The sequence below is a fragment of the Oncorhynchus gorbuscha genome, linkage group LG11, assembly GCF_021184085.1.
Source record: "Oncorhynchus gorbuscha isolate QuinsamMale2020 ecotype Even-year linkage group LG11, OgorEven_v1.0, whole genome shotgun sequence".
NCBI lineage: Eukaryota > Metazoa > Chordata > Actinopteri > Salmoniformes > Salmonidae > Oncorhynchus > Oncorhynchus gorbuscha.
Genome location: NC_060183.1, coordinates 6,099,611 through 6,117,996, shown reverse-complemented (window position 1 = coordinate 6,117,996; position 18,386 = coordinate 6,099,611). Strand labels below are relative to the sequence as shown.

Here is an 18,386-nt window from a genome sequence, read left to right as displayed (position 1 = left end):
TGCTAAACGTGTGTATGTGACCAATAAAATGTGATTTTGAATTACTTGTCGTCTTGGCCACAGGGAGTATATTCTTTTGATATCATCTCTATACATCTCTCTATCTCTCTCTATATATCTATACATGTCTCTCTATATATCTATACATGTCTCTCTATATATCTATACATGTCTCTCTATATATCTATACATGTCTCTCTATATATCTATACATGTCTCTCTATATATCTATACATGTCTCTCTATATCTGGTTGCCCTTTTCTCGTGGCAACAGGTCACACATCTTGCTGCTGTGATGGAACACTGGAATTTCACCCAGTAGATATGAGAGTTTATCAAAATAGGATTTGTTTTCAAATTCTTTGTGGATCTGTGTAATCTGAGGGAAATATTTGTCTCATACATTGGGCAGGAGGTTAGGAAGTGCAGCTCAGTTTCCACCTCATTTTGTGGGCAGTGAGCACATAGCCTGTCTTCTCTTGAGAGCCATGTCTGTCTACGGCGGCCTTTCTCAATAGCAAGGCTATGCTCACTGAGTCTGTTCATTGTCAAAGCTTTCCTTAAGTTTGGGTCAGTCACAGTGGACAGGTATTCTGTCACTGTGTCCTCTCTGTTTAGGACCAAATAACATTCTAGTTTGCTCTGTTTTTTTGTTCATTCTTTCCAATGTGTCAAGTAATTCTTTTTTTTTCTCATGATTTGGTTGGGTCTAATATCTATACATCTCTCTCTCTCTATACATCTCTCTCTCTCTATACATCTCTCTCTCTATACATCTCTCTCTCTCTATACATCTCTCTCTCTCTATACATCTCTCTCTCTCTATACATCTCTCTCTCTCTATACATCTCTCTCTCTCTATACATCTCTCTCTCTCTATACATCTCTCTCTCTCTATACATCTCTCTCTCTCTATACATCTCTCTCTCTCTCTATACATCTCTCTCTCTCTCTATACATCTCTCTCTCTCTCTATACATCTCTCTCTCTCTATACATCTCTCTCTCTCTATACATCTCTCTCTCTCTATACATCTCTCTCTCTCTATACATCTCTCTCTCTACATCTCTCTCTCTCTCTATACATCTCTCTCTCTCTATACATCTCTCTCTCTCTCTCTCTCTATACATCTCTCTCTCTATACATCTCTCTCTATACATCTCTCTCTCTCATCTCTCTCTCATCTCTCTCTCTCTCTCTATACATCTCTCTACATCTCTCTCTCTCTATACATCTCTCTCTCTCTCTCTCTCTCTCTCTCTCTCTCTCTCTCTCTCTCTCTATACATCTCTCTCTCTCTCTCTCTCTCTCTCTCTCTCTCTCTCTCTATACATCTCTCTCTCTCTCGTAGTGTGTCAACAGCCGCAGCAGCCATCCAGAAAATGACCAGGGTTCGTGTTGTTGACAACAGTCCACTGGGTAGTACCCCATGGCACCGTTCCCCTAGAGTCATCCACGTGTACACCAAGAACGGAGTGGGCAAGGTGGGCGACCGCGTTCTGCTGGCCATCAAGGGAGGGAAGAAAAAAGCTCTTATCGTTGGCCACAAGATGCCCGGAGAGCGGATGAACCCGCGTTTTGACTCCAACAACGTTGTCCTGATTGAAGACAACGGTAACCCTACGGGAACTAGAATTAAGGTTCCACTACCGACACACTTGCGTAAAATGGAGGGAGACTATTCCAAACTGTTGGCCATCGCTAGCCGGTTTGTGTAGTTCTGTAACAGGGCGGCAGGGTAGTCTAGTGGTTAGAGAGTAGGGTCGGCAGGTAGCCTAGTGGTTAGAGTGTAGGGGGGAAGGTAGCCTAGTGGTTAGAGTGTAGGGGGGAAGGTAGCCTAGTGGTTAGTTAGAGTGTAGGGGGGGAAGGTAGCCTAGTGGTTAGAGTGTAGGGGGGGAAGGTAGCCTAGTGGTTAGAGTGTAGGGGGGGGAAGGTAGCCTAGTGGTTAGAGTGTAGGGGGGGGGAAGGTAGCCTAGTGGTTAGAGTGTAGGGGGGGAGGTAGCCTAGTGGTTAGAGTGTGGGGGGGAGGTAGCCTAGTGGTTAGAGTGTAGGGGGGCAGGTAGCCTAGTGGTTAGAGTGTAGGGGCGGCAGGTAGCCTAGTGGTTAGAGTGTAGGGGCGGCAGGTAGCCTAGTGGTTAGAGTGTAGGGGCGGCAGGTAGCCTAGTGGTTAGAGTGTAGGGGCGGCAGGTAGCCTAGTGGTTAGAGTGTAGGGGCGGCAGGTAGCCTAGTGGTTAGAGTGTAGGGGCGGCAGGTAGCCTAGTGGTTAGAGTGTAGGGGCGGCAGGTAGCCTAGTGGTTAGAGTGTAGGGGCGGCAGGTGGTTAGAGCCTAGTGGTTAGAGTGTAGGGGCGGCAGGTAGCCTAGTGGTTAGAGTGTAGGGGCGGCAGGTAGCCTAGTGGTTAGAGTGTAGGGGCGGCAGGTAGCCTAGTGGTTAGAGTGTAGGGGCGGCAGGTAGCCTAGTGGTTAGAGTGTAGGGGCGGCAGGTAGTCTAGTGGTTAGAGTGTAGGGGCGGCAGGTAGTCTAGTGGTTAGAGCGTTGGACTAGTAACCGGAAGGTTGCAAGTTCAAACCCCCGAGCTGACATGGTATAAATCTTTCGTTCTGCCCTTGAACAGGCAGTTAACCCACTGTTCCCAGGCCGTCATTGAAAATAAGAATTTGTTCTTAACTGACTTGCCTGGTTAAATAAAGGTAAAAAAAAAAAACAGGTCCTTTGTTAATAGTTGTGATGACAGCTGTCGTGTCCTCAAACCGGATCACGTCTATGGAGGTGATTCCGAACACATTTTTCACGTAGTCTCCCATTGACGTCAATGTACGACCAAGTGAAACATTTGACTTTTAAGTGGGCTGTGTGCCCCTATGTTCGGCCAATGGAAATCTCTCCACATGTCTCTCCACATGTCTCTCCACATGTTATTGGTAATGAAACCGTGTGTTGTCAATGGAAACAGACCCTTTTTTTTCTTGTCATTTATGTTGTTTTGATATAAATAAAGTTTACATTATTCAAATGACGCGTCTGTGTTATTCCTCAGGGTGAACATTTAGGGCCGGTTTCCCGGACACTGATGAGCGTTGTCCTGGACAATAAGACGAGTTCAAAGGAGAATCTGAATTTAAATCTTCCACAGTATTTAGTCTGAGACTAATGACTTTTTTTTTTTTTGGTGTCCAGGAAAATGACGAACTCGAGGAAAGTCCTACAACGATAAATGAAGGACCAAGGTGAAATGATGCTCATCACAGCCTACTGTTCAAATGACTGTTCATTCTAATAGGTGGGACTCCGAATTACGCCTCACCTGCCCTTTTTGCTCGCTGCGTGTTCTGTAATTACACTAGGTAACTTTTTGTTCCCAAATGAATGCCGGTTAATTTAATTCCTTTTTGGATCCTTTCTTGAACATTTCCAATTACATGGAACATTCAGATAGAAATATGTTGTGTAGAACGAGCAAGGCACATTCACATAGAAATATGTTGTGTAGAACGAGCAAGGATCTGACATATAGAACGAGCAAGGCACTACATGGAACATTCAGGTAGAAATATGTTGTGTAGAACGAGCAAGGCACATTCACATAGAAATATGTTGTGTAGAACGAGCAAGGATCTGACATATAGAACGAGCAAGGCACTACATGGAACATTCAGGTAGAAATATGTTGTGTAGAACGAGCGAGGCACTACAAGGCACATTCACATAGAAATATGTTGTGTAGAACGAGCGAGGCACATTCAGATAGAAATATGTTGTGTAGAACGAGCGAGGCACTACAAGGCACATTCACATAGAAATATGTTGTGTAGAACGAGCGAGGCACTACATGGAACATTCAGGTAGAAATATGTTGTGTAGAACGAGCGAGGCACATTCAGATAGAAATATGCTGTGTAGAACGAGCAAGGCACTACATGGAACATTCAGGTAGAAATATGTTGTGTAGAACGAGCTAGGATCTGACATATAGAATAAAGATTCATGGCACCTCTTTGCTTGGGGACCAGACGGTGAATTTAATTCTGGAAAATGGACCTCTCGGGTCCTTTACAAGCCAAGAATGTTAAAGAAAATCATATTTGAACTTACTCTGCCAATTTGTCCTTGGTGTTGGTCCTTCAGCTGCTCGGATTGAGCCGTCTCCAAAATAAAGTGTAGTTTACCCCACTTGTTAAGAATGCTGGTACTGCAGTTCATAAGTCAATCACCTGGCGCACAACCATGGAAACACCTGCAAGACATTGGTTAGTGCTCATGGGTCACGTGCGTGCCCTTCCGTCACGTGCGTGCCCTTCCGTCACGTGCGTGCCCTTCCGTCACGTGCGTGCCCTTCCGTCACGTGCGTGCCCTTCCGGCACGTGCGTGCCCTTCCGGCACGTGCGTGCTCTTCCGGCACGTGCGTGCTCTTCCGTCACGTGCGTGCTCTTCCGTCACGTGCGTGCTCTTCCGTCACGTGCGTGCCCTTCCGTCACGTGCGTGCCCTTCCGTCACGTGCACTTGCCTTTGGTCATGAGCAATGCAGGTTCTGATTGCCACCCAGGCTGTGTTTAGACAGGCAGCCCCAATTTCAGATGTTTTTTCCGCTTATTGTTCTTTTGACCAATCAGATCAGCTCTGAAATAGATCAATTGTGATGAATCAAAAGACTGATTAGTTTCACCATCAGGACCAGTTTTATATCTACATTTACATTTACATTTAAGTCATTTAGCAGACGCTCTTATCCAGAGCGACTTAGGTCAAATATGTTCATTTCTACTGTGTGTGTGTGTGTGTGTGTGTGTGTGTGAACTTGATGAAAGCCATGCCTCTTATGATTGTAAATGTCAAGAGTTTCAAAGACCATAAAGCACAGTGTTCAATCCCAGGAGTTAACATGAACATGTATTTACTGAAAGTAAAACCCCCACATTTACAATCACTAGCTTTTGCAGAGAGGATTGACACAATCAGAACTTTTCAAACAGCAACATGTAGATATTAGATGCAATCAGAAAAGCATTGGGATAAATGAAGTGATCTTATTTACCCATACATTGTAAAATGTAAAGTATAGGGATTAGGGATATTTTTAGTACAGTAGACATGAATGGATTTAATTATGTTGGAACGTTTTCCTCTCATTGCTTCCTTTGGTCTTATAGATCATTCATATAGACAACTCGAATACATTTGAATAAATTAGATTAACCATCCCTTTAATACAATCAACTCATATTTTACCCAATGAAAATTAGATCAACCATCCCTTTAATACAATCAACTCATATTTTACCCAATGAAAATTAGATCAACCATCCCTTTAATACAATCAACTCATATTTTACCCAATGAAAATTAGATCAACCATCCCTTTAATACAATCAACTCAAATATATTTGATTGAAAATTAGATCAACTATCCCTTTAATTACAATCCACTCAAATATATTTTACCCAATGAAAATTAGATCAACCATCCCTTTAATACAATCAACTCATATTTTACCCAATGAAAATTAGATCAACCATCCCTTTAATACAATCAACTCATATACATTTGAATGAAAATTAGATTAACCATCCCTTTAATACAATCCACTCAAATACATTTTACCCAATGAAAATGAGATCAACCATCCCTTTAATACAATCAACTCATATATTTTACCCAATGAAAATTAGATCAACCATCCCTTTAATACAATCAACTCATATATTTTAGCCAATGAAAATTAGATCAACCATCTCTTTAATCTGCATTGTAAATCCAATCCACGTGGTCTGAGTATCTAAAATATTATCCAATACGAGATGTTTTAAACCCATAAAAACTATGATTTGTTATTTGTCAGTTCTACTTTTGTTCCGTTTTAATAACTAAAATACTGTATTTCCTCATATACAGTAACATCCTACAACTGCAGTACCATGATCGCCACACTGAGACTCAATACAATACTTCCACCTAGTGGGCATAGTCAAATAATGTCCTCGAATATCAGCTGTGGCTAAAAGACATATGATATTACTCAGAACACTGCGATAATCAAGAGCCTTCCTAACATATCGCACAGAATAATAAACCTAAAAAAATGGTAAGAGATATATATCTGACAACGTGTTTTAACAGAACCGTTGTGAGTGCGTGAGCCAGATGCATTATGTGTAAATATTCCCAGAACACCCCACGGTGGGTCAACCAGGTGATGAAAGAGTTCACGTGCACTAAACAGCAAAAAGACAAAAACAGACGGGATCCTCTTCGGTTCAACTAACGTGATTTAAAAAAAAAACGTGTTTCCACACAGCCATACTGATGCTTTGTGTTCTGACCCACTTTATTCACAGACACCTCTAGTAGGACCGGGGCGATACCAATATGGGCTCATTAGTGTCGTGCATCCCACTTTATTTACAGACAGATCTACAATTCCACAGTGAATAAAATGTTTTTTTTTTTAAACAAAACAATTCTAACATTTTGCATAGGCAACCCCGTAGCTTGTGGGGGGTGGTCTTTAGCTTGGTCGGGAGGGTCTCGCCCTGCATTACATGGCTAGTAGGACCCTCACTGCTATATGGGGTTAGCTGAGGTGGGGTGGGTGAGGGGGCTTGCTGTAGTGTTGTTGGCAGGCTGAGGGGGTTGGGTGAGGGGGCTGTAGTGTAGTTGGCTGAGGGGGTGGGGGTGAGGGGGCTTGCTGTAGTGTAGTTGGCAGGCTGAGGGGGGTTGGGGGGCTGAGGGTTGGTAGGCTGAGGTGGGGTGGGTGAGTGTTGTTGGCAGGCTGAGGGGGTTGGGTGAGGGGGCTTGCTGTAGTGTAGTTGGTAGGCTGAGGTGGGGTGGGTGAGGGGGCTTGCTGTAGTGTAGTTGGCAGGCTGAGGGGGGCGGGTGAGGGGGCTGTGCTGTAGTGTAGCTGGCTGGAGTAACTGATTCACACTATAGGGCCAAACTGAGCCGAACTGAACTGGGCTGGTTATTCTTTCACCATAGTAGCTGGAACCGTGCTGGAAAGGACAATGTGGAAATAAAATATCTGAGTCGGTACAGTACAGGTCAGCCCTATAGTTCAGATCAGGCAGAGGAAGATCTAGACTAGGAAGGTCTTCATGGTTTCAGGGAAGATATAGACTAGGAAGGCCTTTGTGGTTTCAGGGAAGATATAGACTAGGAAGGCCTTCATGGTTTCAGGAAGATATAGGCTAGGAAGGTCTTCATGGTTTCAGGGAAGATATAGACTAGGAAGGCCTTTGTGGTTTCAGGGAAGATATAGGCTAGGAAGGCCTTCGTGGTTTCGAGGAAGAGGCTACAGTAGATCTATATGAGCCCAGTGAAGAGGCACCTTGCCGGGCACGTTGGCTGTTCGGCCTGTCCCTCTCCTGGGAGAAAACTGGTCCTCTTCAACCACACATGGTCATATACAGCCACTGAATACATACAGAAAGAAAAAAGAGAGGCCAATGGACAGAGAGGAGAGAGAGAGAGAGATGGACAGAGAGAGAAAGAGAGATGGACAGAGAGGAGAGAGAGATGGACAGAGAGGAGTGAAAGAGAGATGGACAGAGAGGAGAAAGAGAGATGGACAGAGAGGAGTGAAAGAGATGGACAGAGAGGAGTGAAAGAGAGATGGACAGAGAGGAGTGAAAGAGAGATGGACAGAGAGGAGTGAAAGAGAGATGGACAGAGAGGAGTGAACGAGAGATGGACAGAGAGGAGTGATGGACAGAGAGGAGTGACGAGAGATGGACAGAGAGGAGTGAACGAGAGATGGACAGAGAGGAGTGAACGAGAGATGGACAGAGAGGAGTGAACGAGAGATGGACAGAGAGGAGTGAAGAGAGATGGACAGAGAGGAGTGAACGAGAGATGGACAGAGAGGAGAGAGATGGACAGAGAGGAGTGAACAGAGAGATGGACAGAGAGGAGTGAACGAGAGATGGACAGATGGACAGAGAGGAGTGAACGAGAGATGGACAGAGAGGAGTGAACGAGAGATGGACAGAGAGGAGTGAACGAGATGGACAGAGACAGAGAGGAGATGGACAGAGAGAGAGATGGACAGAGAACGAGAGATGGACAGAGAGGAGTGAAAGAGAGATGGACAGAGAGGAGTGAGACGAGAGATGGACAGAGAGGAGTGAACGAGAGATGGACAGAGAGGAGAGAGAGAGAGAGATGGACAGAGAGGAGTGAAAGAGAGATGGACAGAGAGGAGTGAACGAGAGATGGACAGAGAGGAGAGAGAGAGAGGAGTGAAAGAGAGATGGACAGAGAGGAGTGAAAGAGAGATGGACAGAGAGGAGTGAAAGAGAGATGGACAGAGAGGAGTGAACGAGAGATGGACAGAGAGGAGAGAGAGAGAGAGATGGACAGAGAGGAGTGAAAGAGAGAGACAGAGAGGAGTGAAAGATGGACAGAGAGGAGTGAAAGAGAGATGGACAGAGAGGAGTGAAAGAGAGAGACCGATGGACAGAGAGGAGTGAAAGAGAGAGAGATGGACAGAGAGGAGTGAAAGAGAGAGACCGATGGACAGAGAGGAGAGAGAGAGATGGACAGAGAGGAGAAAGAGAGAGACCGATGGACGGAGAGGGAGAGAGAGATGGACAGAGAAGGAGTGAAAGAGAGACCGATGGACGGAGAGGAGAGGGAGAGAGAGATGAACAGAGGAGTGAAAGAGAGACCGATGGACAGAGAGGAGAGGGAGAGAGAGATGGACAGAGAGGAGTGAAAGAGAGAGACCGATGGACAGGGAGGAGAGAGAAAGAGAACGACAGGTGGACAGAGATGAGAGAAAGGGAGAGATGGACAGAGAGGAGAGAAAGAGAGATGGACAGAGCAGAGAAGAAGAGAGAAGCACAGAGAGGAGAGAAGGACCGAGAGGAGAGAAGGACAGAAAGAGAGATGGACAGAGCAGAGAAGAAGAGAGAAGCACAGAGAGGAGGGAAGTTAGACACTAGACCACAGGCTGCTAAAATGCATGGCTGTTTGTTGAAAATGTAGAGAATGATCTAGGACCCACCTCAGAGATATTCACCTCAGATATTCACCTCAGATGTAGGACCCACCTCAGATGCAGAACCCACCTCAAGATATTCACCTCAGATGCAGGACTCACCTCAGATATTCATCTCAGATCCAGGACCCACCTCAGATATATTAATCTCAGATCCAGGACCCACCTCAGATGTAGGACCCACCTCAGAGATATTAATCTCAGATGCAGGACCCACCTCAGATATATTAATCTCAGATCAAGGACCCACCTCAGATGTAGGACCCACCTCAGAGATATTAATCTCAGTTGAAGGACCTTCCTCTGATGTAGGACCCACCTCAGAGATATTTATCTCAGATGAAGGACCCATCTCAGATAAAGGACCCACCTCAGAGATATTCATCTCAGATCCAGGACCCACCTCAGAGATATTTATCTCAGATGAAGGACCCATCTCAGATAAAGGACCCACCTCAGAGATATTCATCTCAGATCCAGGACCCACGTCAGAGATATTCATCTCAGATCCAGGACCCACCTCAGAGATATTTATCTCAGATGAAGGACCCATCTCAGATAAAGGACTCACCTCAGAGATATTCATCTCAGATCCAGGACCCACGTCAGAGAGATTCATCTCAGATAAAGGACTCACCTCAGTGATGTTCATCTCAGCCACTCCTTCTCCCTCCTTGTCTAGCTGCTGGAAAGATCCTGTAACAATAGTAAGAACATTTCTGAATGATAACTTTGTTGGATATGACCAGGGTCATGTCGATTAGACACCAAATGGAAGAAAACAAGGAGGGACTTACCTAGACTTGTGCAATGAGAAAAAGGGTTTTAAAGCATTAACGGTTGCCAAGGTAACTGGTTTAGCATACCTTAGGTCTACACACAGTACATCCATCTTGATTAACTAACAGTACAGTACTTACTAAACATGGCTTCCAGTTTGACCAGACAGCAGATGAAGTTGTCAAAGTCTATGGCCTCGTTCTCAGCATAGCGAGCCACCAGGACCTGATTCAGCCTGTTGTTCAGTTTAAAACCTACGAGGGAGACTGCAGAGTCAGTAGGGTGTGTGTGTGTGTGTGTGTGTGTGTGTGTGTGTGTGTGTGTGTGTGTGTGTGTGTGTGTGTGTGTGTGTGTGTGTGTGTGTGTGTGTGTGTGTGTGTGTGTGTGTGTGTGTGTGTGTGTATACCTGCCGACTCCACAGCAAGTCGCATCTCATAGGAGCTCATGGATCCCGACTTGTCCATGTCATATTCTCTATAGATGACCTACCGACAAACACACAGATATCACATTCTCTATAGATGACCTACCGATAAAACACACAGATATCACATTCTCTATAGATGACCTACCGATAAAACACACAGATATCAAATTCTCTATAGATGACCTACCGATAAACACACAGATATCATATTCTCTATAGATGACCTACCGACAAACACACAGATATCAAATTCTCTATAGATGACCTACCGATAAACACACAGATATCACATTCTCTATAGATGACCTACCGATAAAACACACAGATATCAAATTCTCTATAGATGACCTACCGATAAACACACAGATATCATATTCTCTATAGATGACCTACCGACAAACACACAGATATCAAATTCTCTATAGATGACCTACCGATAAACACACAGATATCACATTCTCTATAGATGACCTACCAATAAAACACACAGATATCACATTCTCTACAGATGACCTACCGATAAAACACACAGATATCACATTCTCTACAGATGACCTACCGATAAACACACAGATATTATAGACATAGGCCGGGATTCATTTTCAAGTCGCGTTATGTCGCAGCCGACTACATGCACAGCATTTGCCATGAAATGCGATCTCTGCGAACGTCATGGAAAATGCCTATAAAATAAGCATTGTCAGATTCATAGTGCCTGGCGCTATAGCGCACCTTGGATTGAATCATGGCCATACAGATTTCAAAAGGTAGGAAATACATGCATTTCTTTGAATGATTCAGTATATTCGGTTCAAATGTATGGAAGTATATGCTCATTGGCCAGTTTATTAGGTACACCCATCTAGTACCAGGTCAGACCCCCCTTTTGCCTCCAGAACAGCCTGCATTCTTGTGGGCATGGAAACGTTACTCAATTGGTATCTAGGGACCTAACGTAATGCCAGGAAAACATTCCCCACACTCCATTACACCACCAGTCTGTACCGTTGACACCAGGCAGGATGGGACCATGGACTCATGCTGCTGACGACAAAACCTGACTCTGCCATCAGCATGATGCAACAGGAAGTGGGATTTATCAGACCAGGAGATGTATTTCTCCTCCTCATTGTCCAGCGTTGATGATGGCGTGTCCACTGTAGCTGCTTCTTCTTCTTCTTGTTGTGTTTAGCTGATAGGAGTGGAACCCCCGTGTGGTCGTCTGCTGCAATAGCCAATCAGTGACAAGGATCGACGAGTTGTGCGTTCCCGAGTTGACACGCCGTTATTTGACTGTTTGTGGCACGCCTGTTAGTTTGCACGACCCTTGACCCGGCGTGCCTGGCACCGACGATCATAACATCCTCATCGTTGCTTAGGTTACTTGTTTTGCCCATTCTAACGTTCAAGCGAACAGTAACTGAATGCCTCGATGCCTGTTTGCCTGTTTTATATAGCAAGCCACGGCCACGTGACTCACTGTCTGTAGGAGCAAACCATTTTCGTGAACGGGGTGGTGTACCTATTAAACTGTGTATATGCTGTTATTCCTGTTACTGCAGTTGTAAAAAAGGCTGTAGATTGATGCAGAGTGTCACGCCCTGGCCATAGAGAGGTTTTTATTCTCTATTTTGGTTAGGCCAGGGTGTGACTCGGGTGGGCATTCTATGTTCATTTTCTATGTTTTGGATTTCTGTGTCTGTTTGGCCGGGTGTGGGTTCTCAATCAGGGGCAGCTGTCTATCGTTGTCTCCGATTGAGAACCATACTTAGGTAGCCTTTTCCCCCCTGGTGTTTGCGGGTCGTTGCTTTCTGTTTTTGCGTTTTGCGCCTGACGGAGCTGTTTCGGTTGTTCTTTTTGTTACGTTGTATTTTCGTGTTCAGTTCTATTTAATAAATGACGAACACGAACCACGCTGCGCCTTGGTCCTCAACTTCCACCAACGGCCGTTACACCACAGTCACATTAAATTAATCAGTGTTGTGCACCTTAGGAATTACAGTGCCCCTAAACTGGCTACTCAGTGTATATGCTGGGTACTTCCTGTTGTTGCAGTTGTATAAAAGGCTGTAGATTAATGCAGAGTCATATGGAATATGAATCAGTATTGTATTTAATAGTAATGAATATGAATCAGTATTGTATTGAATAGAAATGAATATGAATCAGTCATATAAATGAATCAGTATTGCCCACCTTCAAGCCAGATACAAACTGGGCCCTAAGGAATTGAATCAGGAATGAATCAACCCTTAGCTCTCACCAACAACAGTACACGGTGACAGAAGAACTAGGTATATGTCCCACACCCTAATTGTCCCGGGTAACTCTAACCCAGATAAATCTCTGGGCCGTAGTACATTATATTAGGAATAGGGTGCCGTTGAGGATCCAAGCCAGGCCTTACCAGCCACTTCCTGATCTTATTCCAGAGCATCTGGAACTCTACCAGGCCTTACCAGCCACTTCCTGATCTTATTCCAGAGCATCTGGAACTCTACCAGGCCTTACCAGCCACTTCCTGATCTTATTCCAGAGCATCTGGAACTCTACCAGGCCTTACCAGCCACTTCCTGATCTTATTCCAGAGCATCTGGAACTCTACCAGGCCTTACCAGTCACTTCCTGATCTTACTCCAGAGCATCTGGAACTGTACCAGGCCTTACCAGCCACTTCCTGATATTATTCCAGAGCATCTGGAACTCTACCAGGCCTTACCAGCCACTTCCTGATCTTATTCCAGAGCATCTGGAACTCTACCAGGCCGAGACGGGCAGTGCCATCCTTCTGGGGGATTTGCTGAGTCAAGGAATGTTTAAAAAAAAGGAAACTCATCAGTCAGCCAATCAGAAACATGCTGCTAGTGTGGAGACCCTGTTCAATACCGACAGCATAAAGGTAGCTGATTCGCCAGAGGGCTGTCAAATCAAAAGGGTTCTCAAGCCTATAGGGTCTTGAGACCACTGGCCAATCCCGGGGGGGGGGGGGGATACATCCATGAGGCTGACCATGCTCCTACAGGACTCCGTACTGAAGCCGTCTGTCTTCAGGTCTTCGTCTGAAATCAAACAACAAACCAGTCAAACTGATGATCTGAGTCTTCCCACAGCAGAACCCACAAGGCTATACCTCCTGTCCCCCTGAGAAGGGGGGCATACACTAATGGTGGACTGGGGTTTGGGGTTTGGGCTATCAGGAAATATGTGGGTTCACACCAAAGGAAAACCGCTGTACTCACGTCTAGTCAATACTCTGTTCAGGATGGTCCTAAGCTCGCGGACAGAAATCTCCATGTCCTAAAACACAGAAGGGCGATTGAGGAAAAAAAAAAAAGTCTTAGACATAGGCGTGGGTTTAGAAAAATCTCAAAGGTGCAACCTTTAAACAATCTCGGAAACAAAGTAGTTCAAGAATATGTGTTATCTGAATTAGATATAGCATAGCTGATAATCCTACGATGGACATCTCTAACGTAGCTAACAGCTAGCAAGCCAAAAAAGGAAACCCACCTCTCCTGCCAGCTGAGAAAACATAGATTTGAATGAGTCTTCGATGTCATCTTCACTGATGTCATCCTACAAGAGAACAGGGGAATACAATTTCTTTTTTTTACATTCCAACCATTTAATCAGAAGGTCAGGATGTACAATATAAAACCATGGTAACAGTCGAGACAGCGACATTGTCGACATTAGTCTTATGTTCTACCCATAGTAGATATGGTAGTGACTGTTCTACCCATAGTAGTTATGGTAGTGACTGTTCTACCCATAGTAGTTATGGTAGTGACTGTTCTACCCATAGTAGTTATGGTAGTGACTGTTCTACCCATAGTAGTTATGGTCGTGACTGTTCTATTTATAGTAGTTATGGTAGTGACTGTTCTATCCATAGTAGCTATGGTAGTGACTGTTCTATTTATAGTAGTGACTGTTCTACCCATAGTAGTTTTGGTAGAGACTGTTCTATCCATAGTAGTTATGGTCGTGACTGTTCTATTTATAGTAGTTATGGTAGTGACTGTTCTATTTATAGTAGTGACTGTTCTACCCATAGTAGTTATGGTAGTGACTGTTCTACCCATAGTAGTTATGGTAGTGACTGTTCTACCCATAGTAGTTATGGTCGTGACTGTTCTACCCATTTTATGGTAGTAGTTTATGGTAGTGACTGTTCTATCTGTTCTATAGTAGTTATGGTAGTGACTGTTCTACCAATAGTTTATGGTAGTGACTGTTTTACCCATAGTAGTTATGGTAGTGACTGTTCTATTTATAGTAGTGACTGTTCTACCCATAGTAGTTTTGGTAGTGACTGTTCTATTTATAGTAGTGACTGTTCTACCCATAGTAGTTATGGTAGTGACTGTTCTACCCATAGTAGTTTTGGTAGTGACTGTTCTATCCATAGTAGTTATGGTCGTGACTGTTCTATTTATAGTAGTTATGGTAGTGACTGTTCTATTTATAGTAGTGACTGTTCTACCCATAGTAGTTATGGTAGTGACTGTTCTACCCATAGTAGTTATGGTAGTGACTGTTCTACCCATAGTAGTTATGGTAGTGACTGTTCTACCCATAGTAGTTATGGTAGTGACTGTTCTACCCATAGTAGTTATGGTAGTGACTGTTCTACCCATAGTAGTTATAGTAGTGACTGTTCTACCAATAGTAGTTATGGTAGTGACTGTTCTACCCATAGTAGTTATGGTAGTGACTGTTCTACCCATAGTAGTTATGGTAGTGCATGACAATACAGGAAAACCCACCTCATCTTCCAGATCTGCTGAGATTTCATCGTCTAGCTCTCTGGGATGAGAAAACAGACACAATGAACACACACACACCACACACACACACACACACACACACACACACACACACACACACACACACACACACACACACACACACACACACACACACACACACACACACACACACACACACACACACACACACACACACACACACACATGAATTCTTTTTTTTAAAGCCATACGTCATGAACTACAGGATCACACTTACTCTGTCTCAGACTGTTTCTCAGTGAAGACTCGCAGGACGAAGTCGGCCTCCTGGCCAGACTCGAAGGTGGAGGGGACGATGAGATATTCTCCTGGAGGCAGACAAAGACGGTTGCTGACCTCTCTCAGGTTGACGAAGGTCTCCGAGCGGGCGCAGGATGAGTGGGTCAGGAAGAAGTCCTTCTTTAAGTGCACGTTCTGACAGCCCCTGTACTGCAGAGGATGTGGAAGGAAAAGACATCGCTTTAACTACATATGCTGAAGCCCAGTTTACCAGACACAGGTTAAGTCATATGTTTCTCAATAAAAATGCTTCAAGACTAGGCTAAACCTGTGTCTGGGAAACTGGCCCATACTCATGTAAATGAGTGCCATTTAAAAAGGAAGAACGCATTTCTAACCATACCCGAGTTGGCTCATTCTCACAATGCCTAAAAGACATGAGCCTAAATGCCCAGCTGTGGAAAACAAATCTTTATACCTCTTCTGGAATCTGCACAAACAGAAGAATACAATAGGAGGAACATTAAAGTATGGAAACTATGAATTTCTGTGATAAGCAAAGTAGTGAGTGTGTAGCGTCCCCCGCCCCCCAGACATGTTAGGCTGTCGACTCCTTAGAAGCTCGTTTCTCACCTCGTAGATGGCGAACCCGATGGTATGCATGTCCTGACCCTGTTTCCGGTACCTCCTCCTGTCCTTTTGCATCAGAGCCACTAGGAAGCTACAAGCCACCTCTTCATCCTCAGGGTCGTCGTCCTCCTCTAGCAGAGTGATCTTATACTGGGGGTTGATCCAGAACGTGTCTGGAGGAACACAGAGATAAGACAGAGTTATACTGGGGGTTGATGCTGAACAACACAGAGATAAGAGAGAGTTATACTGGGGGTTGATGCTGAACAACACAGATAAGACAGAGTTATACTGGGGGGTTGATGCTGAACAACACAGAGATAAGACAGAGTTATACTGGGGGGTTGATGCTGAACAACACAGAGATAAGACAGAGTTATACTGGGGGTTGATGCTGAACAACACAGAGATAAGACAGAGTTATACTGAGGGTTGATGCTGAACAACACAGAGATAAGACAGAGTTATACTGGGGGGTTGATGCTGAACAACACAGAGATAAGACAGAGTTATACTGGGGGTTGATGCTGAACAACACAGAGATAAGACAGAGTTATACTGGGGGTTGATGCTGAACAACACAGAGATAAGACAGAGTTATACTGGGGGTTGATGCTGAACAACACAGAGATAAGACAGAGTTATACTGGGGGTTGATGCTGAACAACACAGAGATAAGACAGAGTTATACTGGGGGTTGATGCTGAACAACACAGAGATAAGACAGAGTTATACTGGGGGTTGATGCTGAACAACACAGAGATAAGACAGAGTTATACTGGGGGTTTGATCCAGAACGTGTCTGGAGGAACACAGAGATAAGACAGAGTTATACTGGGGGTTGATGCTGAACAACACAGAGATAAGACAGAGTTATACTGGGGGTTGATGCTGAACAACACAGAGATAAGACAGAGTTATACTGGGGGTTGATGCTGAACAACACAGAGATAAGACAGAGTTATACTGGGGGTTGATGCTGAACAACACAGAGATAAGACAGAGTTATACTGGGGGTTGATGCTGAACAACACAGAGATAAGACAGAGTTATACTGGGGGGTTGATGCTGAACGTGTCTGGACAATAGAGGAGCAGGCATTAAGGTAATCCATACAACCAAAGTGTTATATATATATATATATATCCCATCTGGTCAAATCAAATCACATTTTTATTTGTTGAATGTGCCGAATACGACAGGTGTAAACTTTACCGTGAAATTCTTACAAAAATGTGTAAAAAAAAATAAAATGAAATAGTAACACAATAAAATAACAATAATGAGACGATATACAAGGAGTACCGGTACCGAGTCAATGTGCAGGGGTACGAGGTAGTAATGAGACTATATACAAGGAGTACCGGTACCGAGTCAATGTGCAGGGGTACGAGGTAGTAATGAGACTATATACAAGGAGTATCGGTACCGAGTCAATGTGCAGGGGTACGAGGTAGTAATGAGACTATATACAAGGAGTACCGGTACCGAGTCAATGTGCAGGGGTACGAGGTAGTAATGAGACTATATACAAGGAGTACCGGTACCGAGTCAATGTGCAGGGGTACGAGGTAGTAATGAGACTATATACAAGGAGTACCGGTACCGAGTCAATGTGCAGGGGTACCAGGTAGTAATGAGACTATATACAAGGAGTACCGGTACCGAGTCAATGTGCAGGGGTACGAGGTAGTAATGAGACTATATACAAGGAGTACCGGTACCGAGTCAATGTGCAGGGGTACCAGGTAGTAATGAGACTATATACAAGGAGTACCGGTACCGAGGCAATGTGCAGGGGTACGAGGTAGTAATGAGACTATATACAAGGAGTACCGGTACCGAGTCAATGTGCAGGGGTACGAGGTAGTAATGAGACTATATACAAGGAGTACCGGTACCGAGTCAATGTGCAGGGGTACGAGGTAGTAATGAGACTATATACAAGGAGCACCGGTACCGAGTCAATGTGCAGGGGTACCAGGTAGTAATGAGACTATATACAAGGAGTACCGGTACCGAGGCAATGTGCAGGGGTACGAGGTAGTAATGAGACTATATACAAGGAGTACCGGTACCGAGTCAATGTGCAGGGGTACCAGGTAGTAATGAGACTATATACAAGGAGTACCGGTACCGAGTCAATGTGCAGGGGTACGAGGTAGTAATGAGACTATATACAAGGAGCACCGGTACCGAGTCAATGTGCAGGGGTACGAGGTAGTAATGAGACTATATACAAGGAGTACCGGTACCGAGTCAATGTGCAGGGGTACGAGGTAGTAATGAGACTATATACAAGGAGTACCGGTACCGAGTCAATGTGCAGGGGTACGAGGTAGTAATGAGACTATATACAAGGAGTACCGGTACCGAGTCAATGTGCAGGGGTACGAGGTAGTAATGAGACTATATACAAGGAGTACCGGTACCGAGTCAATGTGCAGGGGTACGAGGTAGTAATGAGACTATATACAAGGAGTACCGGTACAGAGTCAATGTGCAGGGGTACGAGGTAGTAATGAGA

At 44.5% G+C, this 18,386-nt stretch overlaps 2 protein-coding genes across 7 annotated transcripts in view; one reads left to right on the top strand and one right to left on the bottom strand.

Annotated features, from left to right (window-relative positions):
- The window catches only part of mrpl14 (mitochondrial ribosomal protein L14), an 8,202-nt gene extending 6,377 nt beyond the window's left edge, over positions 1-1,825 (top strand). The window contains exon 3 of one of the 2 annotated variants that reach the window (XM_046367823.1): positions 1,353-1,825. In XM_046367823.1, the coding sequence (XP_046223779.1) occupies positions 1,353-1,719 (367 nt within the window). In that variant the 3' untranslated portion in view covers positions 1,720-1,825. The remainder of the gene's footprint in view (positions 1-1,352) is intronic. The other variant, XM_046367822.1, reaches the window with a different exon arrangement.
- Positions 1,826-6,764: 4,939 nt separating this feature from the next.
- Positions 6,765-18,386, bottom strand: part of LOC124048057 (calpain-1 catalytic subunit-like) — a 50,980-nt gene continuing 39,358 nt past the window's right edge. For 2 of the 5 annotated variants that reach the window (XM_046368441.1, XM_046368442.1), the window contains 12 exons: positions 15,863-16,032; positions 15,708-15,719; positions 15,228-15,439; positions 14,969-15,008; positions 13,710-13,775; positions 13,439-13,496; positions 13,194-13,258; positions 12,919-12,987; positions 10,179-10,257; positions 9,913-10,026; positions 9,630-9,688; positions 6,765-7,406 (listed from right to left, as the gene is read on the bottom strand). In XM_046368441.1, coding sequence (XP_046224397.1) covers positions 7,380-7,406; positions 9,630-9,688; positions 9,913-10,026; positions 10,179-10,257; positions 12,919-12,987; positions 13,194-13,258; positions 13,439-13,496; positions 13,710-13,775; positions 14,969-15,008; positions 15,228-15,439; positions 15,708-15,719; positions 15,863-16,032 — 971 coding nt within the window. In that variant the 3' untranslated portion in view covers positions 6,765-7,379. The remainder of the gene's footprint in view (positions 7,407-9,629; positions 9,689-9,912; positions 10,027-10,178; positions 10,258-12,918; positions 12,988-13,193; positions 13,259-13,438; positions 13,497-13,709; positions 13,776-14,968; positions 15,009-15,227; positions 15,440-15,707; positions 15,720-15,862; positions 16,033-18,386) is intronic. The other 3 variants (XM_046368443.1, XM_046368445.1, XM_046368444.1) reach the window with 3 other exon arrangements.